This window comes from Gadus chalcogrammus, chromosome 5, assembly GCF_026213295.1.
Source record: "Gadus chalcogrammus isolate NIFS_2021 chromosome 5, NIFS_Gcha_1.0, whole genome shotgun sequence".
Classification (NCBI taxonomy): Eukaryota; Metazoa; Chordata; class Actinopteri; order Gadiformes; family Gadidae; genus Gadus; species Gadus chalcogrammus.
In genome coordinates, this window is record NC_079416.1 from 17,231,402 (window position 1) to 17,250,809 (window position 19,408).

Genomic DNA, 19,408 nt, shown 5'->3' on the forward strand with positions numbered 1-19,408 from the left:
AACGTCACAGAGATGGACACTGCCGCATGGCATGTGCCAACCAGCCCGTTTCATCTCCGCGGGCTGAAGCCATTCGGTAAAATGTTGGTCTCCGAATCAATATGATGACCTTACAAAAATATTACAACAGGTCTGCTCAAATTTGATTTCCTACCTCTTCAGAAGACCGCGAGTCTCTGCCATTGCCTAGTAAGACGGAGTGGGCAGACTGAGGACGCCCACCTCTCCTCAACTGCTCTCGCTTTAGCTGGTCATTATCTGGATAAAAAAATAAATAAATGCAAGTAAACAAGTTGATGTAATCTCTTATTGTAAAGGCATATTGGTCTTCTATTATAAGAGGTCTATGACAATGATAACATGTATAGATATGTTGTATATTCCACTTACACTTCACACTATGTATCAGGCTCTTAGGTACTGTGGTATCAATGGAAGCTGATGAAGAACAAGCAAACAACTATGGTAGTGAATGACCACATCAAGCAATGAAACTGCATCATAAGTTAACAATAATAATATATTACACTTTTAAGGTGTAATTCAGCATTCAAGTAAATATATGAATATCAACTAAGGACAATGCGATATTTACATTCTCTTACACCCTACCTTTGGCTGAGTAGATCTTTTTGTAATGTGATACCATATGGTCCTTAACGATGGATTGACTCAGCTTGCTAGATGAACCAGGGCAAAACGCTGTAAACATAACATGCAAGAACCATACACTGTTATACAATCATCATTAAACATCCATACATTAAAGATTAATAAACTTGAACCATACGTACGGGAGGTTTTTAGAGTGCGCCCTCTCACACTGCTACTTAAGTTACTGCTGCAATCAGATCCAGGCGATGCTCTTCCTATAAAACACCAACATATAACAAACTAGCATTTTAACGACAAAATACGATCCGTCGCTTCAAATGAACGAAATCATAAAGCGAAGTTTAGTTAACGAACTTGTCAAACTGCCTGCAGTATTGTGAAACGCAATTGCTAAATTCTTTACAACACTGGAATATCTAAGGCAATGAAAGAAAGCTAGCTAAGTATTATGCTATGGCTAAAGCTTATAGTTTCCTCAGTCGCGTACCTCTTTTTGACTCCATAATAACGTCAATGTATCCCATGGTTTTAGGAGACCTTTAAGTGTACATATTTTGATTTTGAGTGTTGTACAAAGCTCGACAGTGCGCTGTAGGTAATCATTTTCCCAGAACAAAGCTACGAAGCTAACGCCAGATTACAAGCAGCTGAGAAAGCTTCCCCGTCGCCATGCTGGTTGCTAGGCTTTCCCCATCGTCCTCAAGTTGCTGACGCTGCAGGGACTGCTGGTGCCACTGGGCTACGACACTCTCTTATTATTCATCCCTGACTACAACCCTACATTGGTCATTCGATCCAGACAAAAAATGCTGCTTATAAAATCAATAATACTAACAACTATAATAATATGATATAATCAATTAACTCTAGTATATTATACCAGAGTTTTTTTTTAGAGTAGATTATTTTTTAATCATATTTATAATTATATTAATTTGTATTATATATATATATATATATATATATATATATATATATATATATATATATATATATATATATATATATATATATATATATATATATATATATATAATACAAATTAATATAATCATAAATATGATTAAAAAATATACTAGAGTTACTAGAGTTAAAAAATATACTAGAGTTATTGCTATCCTTTTTACTTTTATTGTGGACTAAAATGGGAATATAGAGAGAGGGGGAGAAAAAATGATTGAAGCGAGTACAAATTGTGAAAGTGGCATCATTCTGTCAACAGCATATTGTTAATATGGGCATGTTCCTTGTATTGTTTGAAAGAACTTTTGACCTTAAACCATTACGGGTATAGCATTGTGTTTCATTTTTCATTTTTATGTGCAGGCCCAAGCGAGAGACAGATAAGCTTTCAGAAACCAATTTAAACTTCGAACTGATTACTCAGTATTCTATTTTACAACTTGATGACTCATTACCTCAAATACACTGCACATATAACTCATAATAAAATGTAAAAAAAAAAAAAAAAAAACGTTTTTTGATGGTTGAAAGTGCATTTGTTTACCCTTCACATAATTGTATAGCATTTCATATAAAACAACATAGCATTTCCCTTTTAAAAGGGCTTTATATGAGCCTAGGCTATATTAACCTGCATATCTAAGTGCAATGCATATTTATTTGCAAAAGAGATCATGGATATTACAAATCGGCCACTAGATGAAAATGTTTTAATAACTCTTTGTGTTATTATTCGTCTTTAACAAGCACCAACATTAAAAAAAAAAAAATGTGCAGCGTATATCTGTTTGCGTTGTAGTTGCTACTTTATGATTGCCTAATACACAGTTCCCGATGCTCGTGGATGATGTAATGGTTACGGTCTCCCATTGAATGGGCATAAGCTACCTTTTGATTTCTCCTGCCGCTCCATGCATGTGCCTGCCGCCTAGCAGCCAATGGGTGGGTAATTCCTTTCAAGAGACGATCCACCAGAACCTGCTAATAGTAAGTATTCTATATAAATCGATAGGTCACAGATCAATTCAATGATGATACAGGGATAATTAGCCTGGGCACGTTTTTTAAACCTGAAAAGTGTGGGTTAACCTAGCTTGTTAAGGTTAGCCATGAACGAATGGGAAGGGTGGAGGCAGATGAGAGATGAGCATTATTTCTCCTTTGTTGAGGACTGGGTGTGTGAAGTTAATACACCGCTCTCTCTCCACCTCTTATTTTGAACTGGGCAAGTGTTGTGTTCGACATGTGAAGTGTGTTCCACTACTAGTAAAACCTAATAAAGAGTGGCGATCTGTCAAGCGATCATCAAGCGCTCCTTGGACAGAGCAGCAGCTCCGCCGGACAAAGAATTCGGTTCAATTGTATTTCGGCGCATCACGATGCGAGGCTGGAATTAGGGAAAGGGAGGGAATCATGTCAAAACAACTGGAGGTGATTCTACATTTTTATAGACGCCGGTGAACAGCCCAAAGGTTTTTTGTTTCTTAAAACCAAAAGCAGCCATGAAATTCCCTATAGAAAGCCCAAGGAAACAAGTTAATTGGGACCCAGAACAAGGTTGGTTGAATACTTTCTACCTTCTCTATGGCTCATTTCCAAGTGTCATATAAACAGATACTTTGAGTTTCTGTAAGGATTGGGCATTTCGAATTAAATGGGCAAGTTATAATATTCGAATATAACCATCTATGCAGACACATAAAGATACTATTTGTGGTATGTTTCCTCTTTAGTTTCATACTAGCCTAAGGGTGTTTTGGTTCGTTGGATGCGTTTCATTAAGGGTTTCCCCACAAAAGAAAGCATTGGGGAGTGTATGTCTTTCTTCTCCGTCATCCCCAGTGTCATCAGCTGTGGCTGGCTGAGCGCGCCCTCAAAGATGCACCGGAGAGCTGAGATGCTCCCATCGCGGACCATGGAAGATTAGCACTCGGCGCTGCCAAACCATTATTCTATGCTTTTAAAACAGAACTCACTTTGTGTTTCCACAAACAGTGCAAATGTCTTGGCTAATAATGTGCTTGAGGTTTTGGCACCCTTTCCCCCTTTATTCCGCAGCCGGTGCGCTATAGTGCGCCCGCAAACGTCTGTGCCTCGCTAGGGTAGCCTATTTGTATTTAGTTGCGTAGTACATGTTTCACTTAAACATCCAAGTAACTTGACTTCTAGAATTTCGTTTGATCTGAACCAATGGATACTAATCGATATAGGGATTACGTTGTGGCGCTATAGCTGAGTGATGTGGACGTTTGGGATGGACTCCAGTCGCTATTCGGCACACCTAACAACAATTCCTTGACATTCTGAAGCCTATAGCAGTACCAGTCGAGCAATACTTCACCAACTGGGCTTATTCAATTTGTAAATGGCAAAGGCAATCAATATGAAGCAGCTGCCGGTTTCTATGTCCTTTTACAATGAAGACCCACATATCTCAAATTACAAAATGTATTATTTCCCTGACGTTATGCATGCGTGTGTGTGTGTGTGTGTGTGTGTGCCACTGTAGTGATTTGATTATCTTTAAACGCCAGGCCAGATAATATTAATCCCACTTTGCACTGTACTTATAGATGTTGTTAAATGTCGATCCAATGATCCAATGACAACACCATGCACAACAATTTACGATGCCGAGTTTCAAATGCTGTACATCACTTCTCAATCCCTCCCTTCTCAATCCCCCCCCCCCCCCCCCCCCAACCCTACACCCCACCCCCAACATTCCCCAGTATTTCAGTGTCATACTCTTGTTCTAAAAATAGCTCACTGATGCCTATAATGGCATAAGAAGTCCAGTGGCTAAGAATTCCATTTGTTTATTGATTCAGCCATTCTGTGTGTCAAAGGGTCTGTTAACAAGATTTACGTCCCTAGTAGAGAGTGTGACACTTCCTGTGTGTCCTTGATTCCCGATGGCGATGCATTCGTGTCTTCGTGGTGCATTTCTATGTCCGTGCGTGTGCGTGTGTTATTGTGTGCGCACCTGCGTGCGTGTTTATGTATGTGTGTGATTGTCGTGATGGATTATTGTGCAGGCCTATGTGCCACATGCATGCAAGCCTATGTGGCATACGGTGACTTTCACGCAAGGCATGCTAAAACCAAAGTTGCAGAACTGTAGTCATTGTCATTCAAATATTAAATAAAATGGAGGAATAACAATATATATTGCAAATAAGGTTTGTTATTTAAAAAATATATATTCGAAATGAATTTCAATCAAGTTTCTGTCGTTTTTAAAAAATACCTGGGTATTCCTTGCCTTCATAGCTTATATAGACCGCTTACCACCAGTGGCCTGTGCTCTAAACAAAACTATTATTAGCTCTTCCCATTATTCTCAATCCTACCATTAGGGTTTTCATTCCCCAACACATTATTTTATAGTCCCCGTAACCACTGCACAGCACTGATTGGGCTAAAGAAAACCAAGAGCCTGAGAGCTGAAGACTGGATCTTTGATAGCTTATATACATTACAATATTTTAGATACATGAAGAAGGATCTACAAATGTCTATGTCCTTGGCCATGTCCCCCATCTTGGACCCCAGCCACAATGTGTGCATTATAGAGCCTATTTGGATGCCAATACCCTCACGGGCTGTTCTCCTATTTTCATCTGTTCTATAAGAGAAATTGCATCCCGGTTTTCCCCAGAACAGAAGTGTGTGACTTGTGCACTTTATGTTATGCCATATTGCCGTGACAGGTGTGTATTTTAAGTGCACCCTTGGCTGGTTGGTCGCCGCACTGCCGCAATGCTATAAAAGCAGACACAGCCACACACACCCATACTAAGAACAGGTTGTACTTTTAAGATTGATTATTATTTTTATACTTCATGCTCTGATATTCCCCCCCGAAGCCTAATTGGGTGTATTGTACCATTAATTAATTCACCCTAAATAACAAATCACACAAGTGAAAGTGAAGTTGTGCTGAGTATCGCTGATGATTCAGGCAGGGAGATTGAATACTTCCACTAAGATGTTGACTGGCACAGCTCAGAGGACTAATAGCTTCTGTCATTAGGCTGATGAATGTGGTCATCTCAACTCTCTTGGGGCCCATGCATAAGTATGAGTATCAAATGCAGACACATGCAAACAGCTTCAAGCAGGCCCTGCACCCTGCTTGAAGCTACTGTCCATAATGAATTGAAGACTGATTGCGTTGCGCAACAGATTTTTTGTGATTTTATTCCCTACTAATTTACATACATCATGTTATGTATCATGTTAGCGTGACGATGAACCAATGACCAATTAGGAATCGGAGTTCATATGCATTGGTCAACAATTATTTTGATCCAGATCAGAATAAACGATAAACAACCATGTCCTCTGGTTTTTCTTTAATCCCCTTTTCCAATTATTAACCCCCCCTTGCGCTCTCTCTCTCTCTCTCTCTCTCTCTCTCTCTCTCTCTCTCTCTCTCTCTCTCTCTCTAGTGGCGATCCAGACCACCATGGCACCGCCCCGGAAGGCCCAGCCGGGGGCGGCGAAGTCCAGCCTGGTCCAGGCCAGCGTCACGGCCATGCAGAGCCCCTCGGCGGCCGCCGGCGACGCCAAGGCCAACGGCCACTGCCCCCTGCCGCGCCTCTCCATCTCCTCGCGCTCGGCCAGCGTGGTGGCCAGCATGGACGCCGGCTACGAGGGGGCGGAGGCGGCGCTCCACTCGGTGATGAAGTGGAAGACGGTGCTGGGCGTGTTCGTGGTGGTCCTGCTCTACCTGGTGTGCGGGGGGCTGGCCTTCAGGGCCCTGGAGCAGCCGTTCGAGAGCCACCAGAAGGACAGCATCACCCACGAGAAGTCGGATTTCCTCAAAAAGCACTCCTGCGTGACCCCCGACGAGCTGGAGGCCCTCATCCAGGTGGGTGGGGAGTCGGCGCCCGGGAAGGAGCGCATGGGGAGTTGAAGAGATATTGCACGCATGCATGTGACTTGCTGAATGATGCCATGTTAACACCTCTTGTAACAACGTCATCAAAATGCTACATTCATGGTAGCATTTTTTGTTTGGCACACTGAAAAAAGTTTAAATTTTGTTTCAATTCATGCCTTTCCTCATCCGCATGCCCAGACTACTTTAGCACCTCACGTCACATTAATCTATTGTCAGTGTTTGCCAATCCTAAAACAATTCTGTTGTCTCATCTGAATGGACTAAGATGCTAGACCACAGTTTTCAAAAGTATCCACCTTTGCACACCCGCAGATCATCTTGATAATTTTAGGTGTGTGGATTGAAAGCCAAAACTGATTATGGCCCCTAAGGCTAAGTTTATATCCTGTGAACGACCTTTAACAACCATGTTGAAGGCCTACGAGAGTTACTCTTCGCTCTCAATAAGTCGCTTTACGCAGCATCAGTAGCTCCACCTATGAGAACCATGAAAGGCCATTTTTGAACCCATGAACTAAATAATATAGATGCATTCACTAGATGAATCATACAAATGACCTCTACACTGATATTTTAATTTGACAGAGAACTAATGTTCATCCAATAATGAGCTTCATTAAATATAGTCACGTTGATACGGCGATCTGTCATCTATACTCCGTCCTTATACGTTGTCCTTCAGGAAATAAAGAGATGATAAGAATAATAAGATACGCTTTTAACACACTGTAGTATTCACTAATAGGTCGTGATAAATGTGATAAGGTTATTATCTAAGCTCAGACATAGCAGGGAGATTCAAGGCTATCTTAACTGTAACCCCCCTCTCCCCTCTGTCTGATTAGCTGCACGATGTCTTTCTGAGGCGAATCTTTGGTCTGAACTGGGTTTAAGAAATGGAGAATAGGACATCCTTCACTCGAAAGCACGATTATACCTTCCTGGTAACCATAGCGATTCCTGCACTCATAATGCTAAGTGACACGGCAGTGACACTGCAGTATATGAAAGGTCTTCGCTCTGCCTAAAAAATTGGCAAATAAAATTGTACTATTCTAAAACATATTCGTTTGTGGAAGCCTTTCTCCTATTAGTTGCCTTACTTTATTATAAAGATTGAATTGGTATATTAAATGCAACTCTATTTAATGCAACTCTATCAAAACGTTATCTTCATTTGATCTCTCATCCAAATATTGTTCTTACAATTAAGTTGACTGGGGATCGATTATCCAGTTTGTCGATTTTGTAAATTGTGTATTGTATTGTGTATAAAACTACTCAAAAGTGGAACCTTTAACAACCAGAATCTGTGCAATTAATAATCATCTTCATAATTGTCATTTTCATTTTTTTCATTTTTCTTATCTTATCCTTTTATTAAATTTCATTCTCTAAGATTTCTGTTTCATTCTCTTTGGCAACACCTAACACCTGGAAATAAGCAGTAATTATCCCAGGGAACCAAGCAGAGTGTCATGTCAGTCGGTTTGACAGCTGATTTTCTGGCAACGTCAGCACAGAGAACAGAAGTGTAACGCCGCCTCACACATAAGTGAGTTAAAGAATGCTCTGTTGCGTTACACCGCCTACCCTTGCTGGCAGAACAACCACTGCTGGGTGATGGAAAATTATGCCACGACACCCAATTTTCGTAACATTCATAACACTGCAAATGAAAGGGATTTCATCCGTGGGCCCTAAGCTCAAAATGAACAGTTGGATCGTAGAAGGGAAATCCTGTGTCCATCCAAAGTATTTTTCTTGAACGGCCACGGTCCCAATGGAAAGATCTCAAATGTTTTTCCCAGAGAGGACAGTCCAGTGGACGTGGTGCCAGAGGAAGCATATGCAGGAGCTTCCTGCTGGACTGGGACCGAAAGTCACCTGACAGCGGAAGTTTAACATGTAACATAACTGCCATCTCAGCAGAGTTCCCCTTTGTAGTCCTACACTTTTATGTTGTTGGTGCAGTGGATGCGGTGAAGGATAGGCCTCAGCATTGCATTCAGCTCCCCCTTGTCTCTCTCAAGCTTGAACTAACTCAACCAACAGAAGGAGACCACACCATTGTATCTAACACACTCCTGTTTCCACTAGAGTGACTGCATTTGACGTGAGCTTCTTCAACATCGTTCCAGTTGAAAATTCAATAATTCAGACCGCTCTCCTTTGCCCGCATTTCAGTCGTCCCTCTTTCCCCTCGCGCCTCAATACATTTATAGGATTGTTACTACGAAATGTGTAGGCACAAAGAACTATTACCAGCTCCTGGAAATCGATGTCAGTGTTCCCTGAAGGAAGGCTGAGTTAATGAAGGAAACCTTTAGTCGTGAGTTCACATGGCCCATTATTCATGGCCAGGCAGTTGCAGACCAGTATTGCTAAATTCCTGGTATCCTGGATAAGGTCACATCCACATGCTGTTGGGAGCTGGTAAACAGGGATGACTGGATTCATAGTAAAAACAAAAAAAACCTGTTGCATCAAGCCAGTATATACAATGAGTCATGTTGAATGCCGTCACACATTGCCTGAATTTGAAGTAATAAGACATACAATTATTTCATTAACGTAAATCTAATAAGAAACATTAGTTTGGTTACTTGAATTCAGAAATAATCAAAAGTATTGAAGTGTTTCAAAGTAAGATTCTGAATGTAGGGATTTGATTATAAATGACATAAACTGGCATTTGAAACAGTTAGAATTGTAAAGACCCTGGGAAGATTCTGAGAAGATTCCCAGCACTGTATCTAACAGGCTGCACAGTCAGGAGGCCTTAATCGTTGGAAGGCACTCCAACACTCACAAGTCTGAAAGTACTCCGCAGAGGGACTGTGGCGTGACTCACTGTTTGTACGGGGGAATTGACAGAATGATGGCATGGTGTTCCCTAATGTGCCTTTATGTAAGTATGCGTGAGTTAGATAAAGAGAGTCAGAAAGACTTGACGGACAATACTTGTAAGGGTACTAACAAGTAACAAGTACCCTTTTTGTGGACAATTTTTTTGGATTCAGATTGTAATTTATTGTCACATCTCATCTGTACACAAAGTATAAAGGAGTGCTTAAGTGTATGTTTGTTTGCGTCTGTCTTTGTGTTTGTGTGTGTGCATGCATGCATACATGCATGTGCGTAATTGTATCGAGGAGTCCCTAAGTTGGGTGGAGATGGTGCCGTTTCCTGATGCAAGACTAAGAGCTTCTGGTCGGTAGAACACTGAACAAACCCCTGGTGTTGTTTGCGGGGGAGAGATGAGCCAGTGTCTGTGGAAGGGACTGTTTCGCCAAACGTTGGCTACTTTGGGCACTGACTCACACTGGCAGGGACGCGACAGCATATGCTGACATGGCGGGCTTTATATTAAGGGTCTCTCACCATTAATAATGTGCAACCACCCACCGAGGGCTGCTCACCCTTGGCAGCCTGATTGGCTCTTTCGGTGACTCATCCAGTGCTCCCCAGTGACATGGGGCTGCCAGCACCCGGCCCCCCGGCTTGGCCCTCTAACGACTCACTTGAGCCACTAGAAATCTCATAGGGCATCGAGAGCCAATGTTTCGTATTAAACACAGCTATCAGCCTTTACCTATCTACTGTATCCATCAATCTGTGTAGCATGTATCTATCTATCCATCCATCTATCCAGCTGTCTGTCTACTGTATCACTCTATCCAGCCGTCTGTTTGTCAGTCCTTTTATTTTTGTTTTGTATCACAATGAGTATAAAAGCATTGGGACATTGTTTGCCATATTTACCATACAGGGAAGAGGCCAATATAAAATAAATTGGTGAATTGCATACAGATTGAGTTTAATGTTAATCTGTGCACACACAATGTTACCAAACTGTTGCAGGAAGTGTATGCGTGTGTGTGTGTGTGTGTGTGTGTGTGTGTGTGTGTGTGTGTGTGTGTGTGTGTGTGTGTGTGTGTGTGTGTGTGTGTGTGTGTGTGTGTGTGGGTGTGGCTGTGTGAATCTGTCTGTCCTTTTTTATTTGTCGGTTTTATTTCAAAATAATTATTTAAACATTCAAACGTACAACATAATTTTACCATATTTGACCATACTACAGGAATTGGCTGAAGAGGCCAACGAACATAACTTTGCGATTAGCATACAGATTGTATTTAATGTTAATTTGCTCTGGCTTTGCTAGCACTGACGTTTTACATATTTACTTGTACAGTGAGTGCTTTTCCTCCATTTATGGATAATAATACAATTAACTGAATCCATAATAGAATACAGGGGAGCCGAAAGGTATAATTTCATTCAGAAAAAAAGAGAAAACAAACTCTGGAGATAATTCATGGCCAATGAATTAGCCTAAAGGAAATCTTTATGATTTTCCAATTCTCATGGAAATCCATGAGGACCTCGCACAGTATAGCACAGTATGCAGAGACAGAGCGATGGAGAGAGAGGGGAGAGAGAGAATTGCGTGTTAGATAGGGGAGAGAGAGAAGGAGGGTTGATTACAATCTACATTAAATTAGCATAGTATCTTAAAAGCAGCAGTAATAAAACAAGAGGCAGCTGGCGGACCATCCACCGGCTCTAAGCCCCCTAAGCTATGACCGCCTTTTGTGTTGCATTTGTGAAAGTGGCTCAATATCGAGCCTGAGGTGGCTTCAAAATATTTCCAAAATAGAGTATCCATATCATGCTTCATATTCCCATTGCTACAAATTTGTATCCATGTACATTATTGGTAAACTAATACACTACAGGCCTGGCGGTTAAAACCATTGAGGGCTATAAATAGACGTCCTCATGAAGCATTCAGATGCAGTGTGGAGCTTTTTATAGCTCCTAGCCACTTCCACAATGAGCCCTTTTTTCTTTTTTCAAAATGACATTTTTAATTGCTGATTAGCCTTCTTGAAGCGAACATGGCTGCCGAAGCCAGGGCAGAAAATAATTCAACGTTACTCGAATGTGCTAGTTTCAGATACAGACATCAGTGCTATTAGAAAAAGATTTAGGAGAAAAACTGACCCAGGCCCAGCCTTTTAATATCTACATGTTTGAAGAAATTGTTAAGCTCGGCAAAATATAAAAAATGTTACGCGCAAAAGTTTTTCTTATTACTGAAAGTGCACTGTTCGGCTGACCCGCTACTACAGAGACAGAGGCAATGACAAAAATACACATTAATATAGATCTAATTTCCAAAATCTAGAGCGAAATAAAAGCATAGAGAGAGAAATGTGGTAATGGTCATTTCTTTGTACTATGCATAATGATGTTAAACATGGAGATTTTGATTAATTGAAGAAAAATATTCAGATTAGGTACAAAGGGAGATATTTTTATATTTCTTCTGCTGCTTTAAATAACAAAGATAAATCCATGGGAAACCTTAGTCTGAGCCAGACAATTAGATGATGAGAGCAAGAGGAAGGAAGCAAATGTGTAGGGGATACAAACAACGTCTTATCATTTTGTATCACACATCCCCCAGAGTGTTGAGAAGAATCGCATTTGAACCGAGATGCAATGGTGATTTGAACATGTAATAACATAATTGCAAATCAGGAATCGGGGTAATTACATTTCAAGCAATAAAAACGCAGTAATGTGCTGTATCTGCTGGCGCCTGTTCGTAGCCGAGGACAGGATATACATAGATGGCAAGCCCCTCTTAAGATGGTCCACCCTGAAGGATTATGTTTATATTTTGGTAAACACAACCAGCTTTAAGCATATAAGATTCAAGATTCAAGCTTGTTATATTTTCAACAATATTTTCTTATCATCGTCTTTTTACGGCGTCTGCCATTCTGTGACTCATGCGTGTTTTCCTCCTTGATCCCATTTTAGTAACACTTGCAATTCGCCCAGGGTTATTCTGTAGAGGGCTCATACGCCCGCACTCAGAGCAATTAGCACCCTCGCGTCAAGACTGTTACGCCACCGGAGACTTCTGTCATTCACGTGTCAAGTATAAACACACTAAAGCACTCGCGCACACACAAACACACACGCACGCAGTCGCACACACAAACACACACACACACACACAGACACACACATGCTTCGTATGGCACTCATTTGCACGCAGAGGGGCAGGTGGTGAATTACCATACCGCAGTACTGTCCCGCCCTTGCGCCTTTTGCAGTGTGAGTTAATAGCAGACATGATGCACATAAGTTCAATTCTTGCGCCAATGCTCGGGGAAAACCCAGCAGTGAGCTGCTTGTTTTACAGAGGGTGCAGTGGTGTATAGATGCTGCTGACCGATTAGAAATCAATCGAATCTAAAAGGTGCTGGTTTGACCCCTGCCCTCCAGAAGTGAACCCGAGGACTCCTCCTGGCAGAAATTATGGGGACGTCCTTGAACAGGACATTTAACCCCTAAATCTTCATGACAGGCTGCTCCTTATCACGCACAACCGACCTTAACTACCATGTTGGTGTGTGTGTGTGTGTGTGTGTGTGTGTGTGTGTGTGTGTGTGTGTGTGTGTGTGTGTGTGTGTGTGTGTGTGTGTGTGTGTGTGTGTGTGTGTGTGTGTGTGTGTGTGACGTGTCTCTGTGTGCACATCAAATAAATGCACTTTAACCGCAATGTGATTCGCTTCAACGGAGCAAGTGACTTGGCTGCATCCAGCAACATGCTCAAGGGCACTTCACTCACAGGTTATCGGATGAATATGATTCCCATAGGGTTTCAAACATTTATTTTAAAACGTTTATCCACAACCATCTCATAAAACCTTTCTTAACACTTGTAGTAAAGAATTTTGTGAAACATTTTTGTGAAACATTTCGGAAAAAACCTTTCAACAAGAAATGTCATTATACATTTCAGAAAACATTTCTTTCTTTCTTTCCCCAGCATTCTATAGACGCTGTGAATGCCGGAGTGAGTCCCATCGGAGACACGTCCTACAATTCTAGTTACTGGGACCTTGGCAGTGCCTTCTTCTTTGCCGGGACCGTCATCACAACCATAGGTAGGCCTGTGTACTCTACCCTGTCGTAAGCACAAAAGGACTATGACTCGATGTCAAAGCACACAGTTTCTGAGTCACACATTTGATTTTATTTAAATGCCTTTAAAAGGTGGTGCTTTGAAGGAGTTCAAACTCACTTGAAAATGTCCCCTGTCTGAGTTTTCGGACAATATTATCTTTTGCTCCCATTTTTTGGAAAACGGTAATAAGATATTGACTTCATTCTTGTTTCTCCCTGCCTCTTGCTAAATCTCCTTAGTAAGCCTGAGTCATAACTAATGCTATTCTTTGAGTAAGTAATGTAATTAGTTTTCCTCTAAGAGCTAATTTACCTCAGCCTTGTTGCTCCGGGCTCCGGCAGCGTTGCATAACTCCCTCGGTCGACCAATGAGGTTGCATAAGTCGATCCTGAAAGTCTATATGACAGTTATTGCTTTAAAACATCCTCATACTTCTTATTGTAGCTCCCTTTCTACAACAAGCTCAACCTCAGTCTCCTTCTCCTCTATATTCCCATTCATCCATGAGAATATAGACCATTAACCATTAATTATGAACTCCCGTGTTTCTCCTCCTCCTCCTCCTCCTATTAGGCTATGGGAATATCGCACCGAGCACAGAAGGTGGGAAGATATTCTGTATCCTGTACGCCATCTTCGGCATCCCACTGTTTGGGTTCCTGCTGGCCGGGGTCGGAGACCAGCTGGGCACTATCTTTGTTAAAAGTATCTTGAGAGTCGAGAAGATCTTCAGGGTGCGTTCCCTCCGACGTTATTCTGTTATCTTATGTTAATGGTGTTTTCAAGAGGCTGTTGGTTGGTGCAGGCATCAATTGAACCGCCCACATAGTGCAAAAATAAGCAGTGTCTTATTTAAACCGCAGGATGGATCTTAACCACCCGTGGTTGGCAACTGTTCTACATTATTAGCCCGGCTCTGTAAAACAGATTTGCCCCCCTTCACACAGAGTCTGATAGAGAATTAAGCTTAATACCATTAATACCTAATACCTTTTTAATCTTATTTCATAATAGCTCTTTTATATATAGATAAAAGGGACATTGAATAATCTAATTTTGATTGCGTGGTTAAGCAGATTCATGAGTCAATTATGCAGCCCTCATTGGCAACCCTTCCTTTTAAAGTCACCTAATAACTATTTATTAATTAGGTATTTGGTCGTTAAATACATGGAAATTATTATATACTATTGGGTTTGTACCACTTTTAACCCTAACCACTGGCTAACCCATCATCATCTTCTTTCCAATAAATAATTTATATGATATATCTGTTTTTTTATCATTTGTTTTCCAGCAAAAACACAAGCAGATCACCCAGATGAAGATCAGGGTGGTTTCCACCATCCTCTTCATCCTGGCCGGCTGCATCGTCTTCGTCACCATACCTGCTGTAATCTTCAAACACATTGAGGGCTGGAGCACCCTGGAGTCCCTCTACTTTGTTGTCATCACCCTCACCACCATCGGAATAGGAGACTATGTCGCAGGTATGGAACTAGTGACCGGATGGCTGCTGTAGTATTTAATGTGGAATTAATGACATCATGTCTTATTGTCATAGAAGTTATGCCTTCGAGGCTTTTTATGTATCGACCCATCTACCTCTGTTGGTGTCTCTCTCTGTCTGCCTGTCTTTCTCTATTTCTCTCTCTCTCTCGCTGTCTGTCCCACTCTTTCTCTCTCTCTTGCTCTCTTGCTCTATCTCACGCTTGCCCTGTGTCGCTGTCTCTCTCTCTCTCTATCTTAATCTCTGTTGAGAAACACATTATTGTTATACATCATTCCCACCACCAGGCGGAGACCGGAGGATCCAGTACAAGCCTTGGTACAAGCCTCTGGTGTGGTTCTGGATCCTGGTTGGCCTGGCTTATTTCGCCGCTGTTCTCAGCATGATCGGGGACTGGCTGCGAGTGCTGTCCAAAAAAACCAAGGAGGAGGTGGGTTCAGTTCACTCAGCATCTGCTCCTCTCCTCCCTATCTTCCCTTAGTCCACCGTCTTCCTCTTGGCAGCATTTTAGGACCTACTATATGTTGCTTGTTAAACAGTAACCACCAGATATCTTATCTATAAGTATTCATAATTTTAGTCATGATGGATGAATAATATTCAAATCTATCTATTACATTCGTAAAACATTTGGCAGGATCAACACTGATGTTTTCACAACCACAAACTGTAAATGTACACCCTAGATTACACCAGGGCTGTAATCTGTATTCTTCCTCCAAGGTGGGGGAGATCAAATACAACTGGGGTTGTAACGTGTGTGTACATGTACTTCCTCCAGGTGGGGGTGATAAAACACAACTAGGGATGTAAGTAAGGGATACCTACATAAATAAGCCCCATCAGGACGAATCAAGCCCCCTCCCCTCTGCATCGGTGTCCGGTTCACCCTGTCTGGGCTTATTTTCCCGATAATGACTGTCATTCTATACATTATCCCGCTTATTACACGGCTAATTGCCAAAACGAAAAAATAACTTCACACAGTGTGTCTTTTTACAATTTATTTGTTACCATTTGTAGTTAATCAGTAGAGAAATAGTTTGTTGACGCAGACGTTGAGTTTTTTCTTTCCGGTAGGCTTCAGAACAGCTGACGTTGCTTAGCAACTGAATACGCCGGGGTTGATAAGTTACCAGACTACTTATGGAGTGCCACGAAAGACGTGAATCAGAGGAAAAAAAAATCCACTTTCCATGACATGTCAGTTATGCTTAGCAACGGTCAATTATGAAAATGAATTGACCACTGAACGTTGGGAAGGCCCATTCATGTCAATTCAGCATTCCATCGCATTAAGAAGAGCCGTGTAATTATGTGTGTACATGTACTTCCTCCAGATGGGGGAGATCCAACACCACTAGGGTTGTAACGTGTGTCTAAATGTACTTCCCCGAGGTGGGGGGGCGATCAAACACAACTAGGGCTGTAACGTGTGCGTATCGGTACTCCCGCCAGGTGGGGGAGATCAAGGCTCACGCCGTGGAGTGGAAGGCCAACGTGCGCGCCGAGTTCCGGGAGACGCGGCGGCGGCTGAGCGTGGAGATCCACGACAAGCTGCAGCGCGCCGCCACCATCCGCAGCATGGAGCGGCGGCGCCTGGGCCTGGAGCAGCGCGCCCAGTCCCTGGACATGCTGTCCCCCGAGCGACGGGCCGTGTTCACCAGCCTGGACGGCGGCCGCTTCAAGACGTCCTCCCAGGAGAGCATCGACACCAAGCTCCACAACCTGCGGCTGAAGGGCGCCGGGGAGCACCACCCCTGCGGCCCCCTCGAGCCGCCGCGACCGCCGCAGCCCGTGACGACCGCCGCCGACGCCGCGACGCTCTCGGCGACGGCGATGGCGACGGCGGTGCCCAGCTGTTCGTCGTCGTCCTCCCCTTCGTCGTCGGAGGAGAACCTGTTTGGCCTGCGCTTCGGCTCGCTCACCAAGCTGGTGAAGCGCCCGCGCCACTGCGAGCCCAAGAGGGTCATCCCGGAGGACGTGCGGCGCATGTGCGAGGCCATGAGCGAGGGAGGGGGCGAGGGGAGAGGGGGAGCCATGCTGGGGGAGGAGGAGCAGAGGCTGGAGGAGGAGGGGGAGGACAGGGGGGAGGAGGAGGAGGAAGAGGAGGAGGAGGAGTCGGGTGACGTGGAGGAAGGGGGAGGGGAGAGGAGGATGGAGAACAGCAGCATGACGAACCTGTCGCGCTACGCCATGGAGCGCTGCCAGCTGAACGCCATGCTCATGCAGGCGTGCGCCACAGAGGAGGAGTTGTGATAGGGGGAGGATAAACGTAGTTTAGACGTAGATAGACATATAGAGTTAGGGAGAGGGAGAGGGGGAGAGAGATTATTAGCAGAGAATAAGTGAGGGAATGCAGAACCGAGGGCAGATCCATTCAGGTGTCGAGGAGAAATGTGCCTTTTTTAGTTTTTTCCTAAACGTCCAGATACGGGAGTGCTCAGAAAGACTTTTGTGAGGGTCTCTGTGCCATAAAGCCATGGGAATCTACTGTGTCGCCAAAAAGAAAAGAAAGGAAAGGGTAGAGAAAGCGTAGATATGTGAGTGAGATACCTTGTTTCTCAGTTCACGAACGAACAACGTGTCCCTTGCATTTCATAACTCTCCCCAGCCTTCACCAACCTTCCTCCTCCTCGCCTCTTGCCTCTTGCTTGGCCTTGGCAGCCATGGTGATGTTTTTTTTTAATATATTCTATGTAACAATGTAAGCAGGAGGACCCACTGCCCTTGTGACATGGTTCTTCAGAACATGCTATCGATCCCCGCCTTTGCATCTCGTACCGTGTGGAGCTATTTTTAGCTTTGTCGGCATATGCTACAAAATAGCCCCATGGTCTAACAAACACAGTCGTTTACATTATGTTTTCTGCTGGATTAATACACTTGATGTGCATTCGCCCATCTAAACCGACATTTACGATTATTCCTTCATGCTGTGGAACGTTTTTTGTTTCAAAGCCTAAGGATATGAAATGCTAATTTAAAAGATTGCAGGAATCTCTTTTCCTGGTCTTTATTGTGCATGGTTGTTGTACATGAAGCTGTTACCCAAATGCAGTCCAATATGTACCTGCTTTCAAGAAATCTTGGGAGTAATAGCAGTGCTTACTGTCAGACTTTGGTCGATCTGAAATCACTGATATTCTGTTTTATTTTTACTTAAATGTTTTTCTCCTGGTTTTATAACCAGGAGATTTCAAATAATTGAGATCTATTTCTTCATTTCATTCACGATTCGCTCACCATGACTTCTAAGGGCTGGAGTCCAGGGGAAAAAAACATTGTCTTAGTAAGACTCATATTCTCCACGTTACGTTATGTTGTTTCTTGAAGCTTCTCGCCAACAACACAATTCTCCTTATTTGTTTAATAATTGATTTTAATTTCCCCTCACCAGTAATGTCAAAAACAGCTGTATGATTGCCTATTTTTATTATTAATGAATGTTATGCGATCCATTTTGTACACACAAAGCATGTTTTCCCCTATATTTGTGACACTTAAAACTTAGCTTCCCTATTTTGTATGATATAGCAATGGAAATTGTAAGGAAATATAAGTTGACAACAACAACACCTTGACATCGTGTTTAAATGTATCTGTCCACAACAAAAATGTGTGGTCAGAAGAGCAAGGATGTTAACACTCATGTTCATGTTGAATTGTATTGTTCTCTATTTTTCCCTAAAGCTTTATCCAATGAGAAACTGGCCTTTTGCGTTTCCAATGCATTTAAAATGGTAGGTAAGGATGCCACTGTCCATTGCCTTCATGGGATGCCACATGAGCATGTATCATTGGCCTATGATGCATGTGTTCATAAAGGAGAATAAAGTTTGTACTGACGATCTATATTCATGATTTAAATGGTATTTGCCTGTCCATGAACCATCATCGGTGATAAGTTGATCTTGTCCAGACTATGAGTTATTTATTAGGTATTCAAAGAGTATCTGTGGATACCTATTGTTATTTTATATTACATCATTTAATTTTATATGAAATGTAGTGATTACATGAAATGTAGTGAGTGCCTTTTCACTGAATAAATATAAAATGATAACGAAAGTATATTCTTTCTTTTTTTTTTTTTGGTTAAGCCTACTGTGAATTTGCATTTTGTACGCACTGATAGTTGTGACTTTACAACAAATAAACCTAATTATTTCAGTTTGTCACTTCCAGTTCCCCTATAGTGTTCAGTACAAGGACGGAACCAAGATAGATGAGCATGGCCCATGCATGTCAACAACCGCTAATGTAAAACTTAAATGAAAGGAATTAATTGGTTGTCACAAGCTCCTGCGTCATTGACATCGGGAGCAGGCCTACATATTCTCCAGTTCCGCGCTGTAGTCACTCGCGGTCAAGTGTGTAATGTATGTAGGCCTACCCTACATACATTACACACATACATTAC

At 42.4% G+C, this 19,408-nt stretch overlaps 1 protein-coding gene across 1 annotated transcript; it reads left to right on the plus strand.

Moving 5' to 3' along the window:
- Positions 1 to 2,533: 2,533 nt before the first annotated feature.
- Positions 2,534 to 17,097, plus strand: kcnk10b (potassium channel, subfamily K, member 10b; the record flags this gene model as incomplete). The annotated part of the gene is made up of 8 exons (XM_056591095.1): positions 2,534 to 2,565; positions 6,033 to 6,454; positions 13,338 to 13,455; positions 14,049 to 14,209; positions 14,773 to 14,965; positions 15,273 to 15,424; positions 16,444 to 16,726; positions 16,841 to 17,097. Coding segments are annotated over exons 1-8 (1,587 nt in total), but the record flags the coding sequence as incomplete, so codon positions are not given.
- Between the last annotated feature and the right edge of the window lie 2,311 nt (positions 17,098 to 19,408).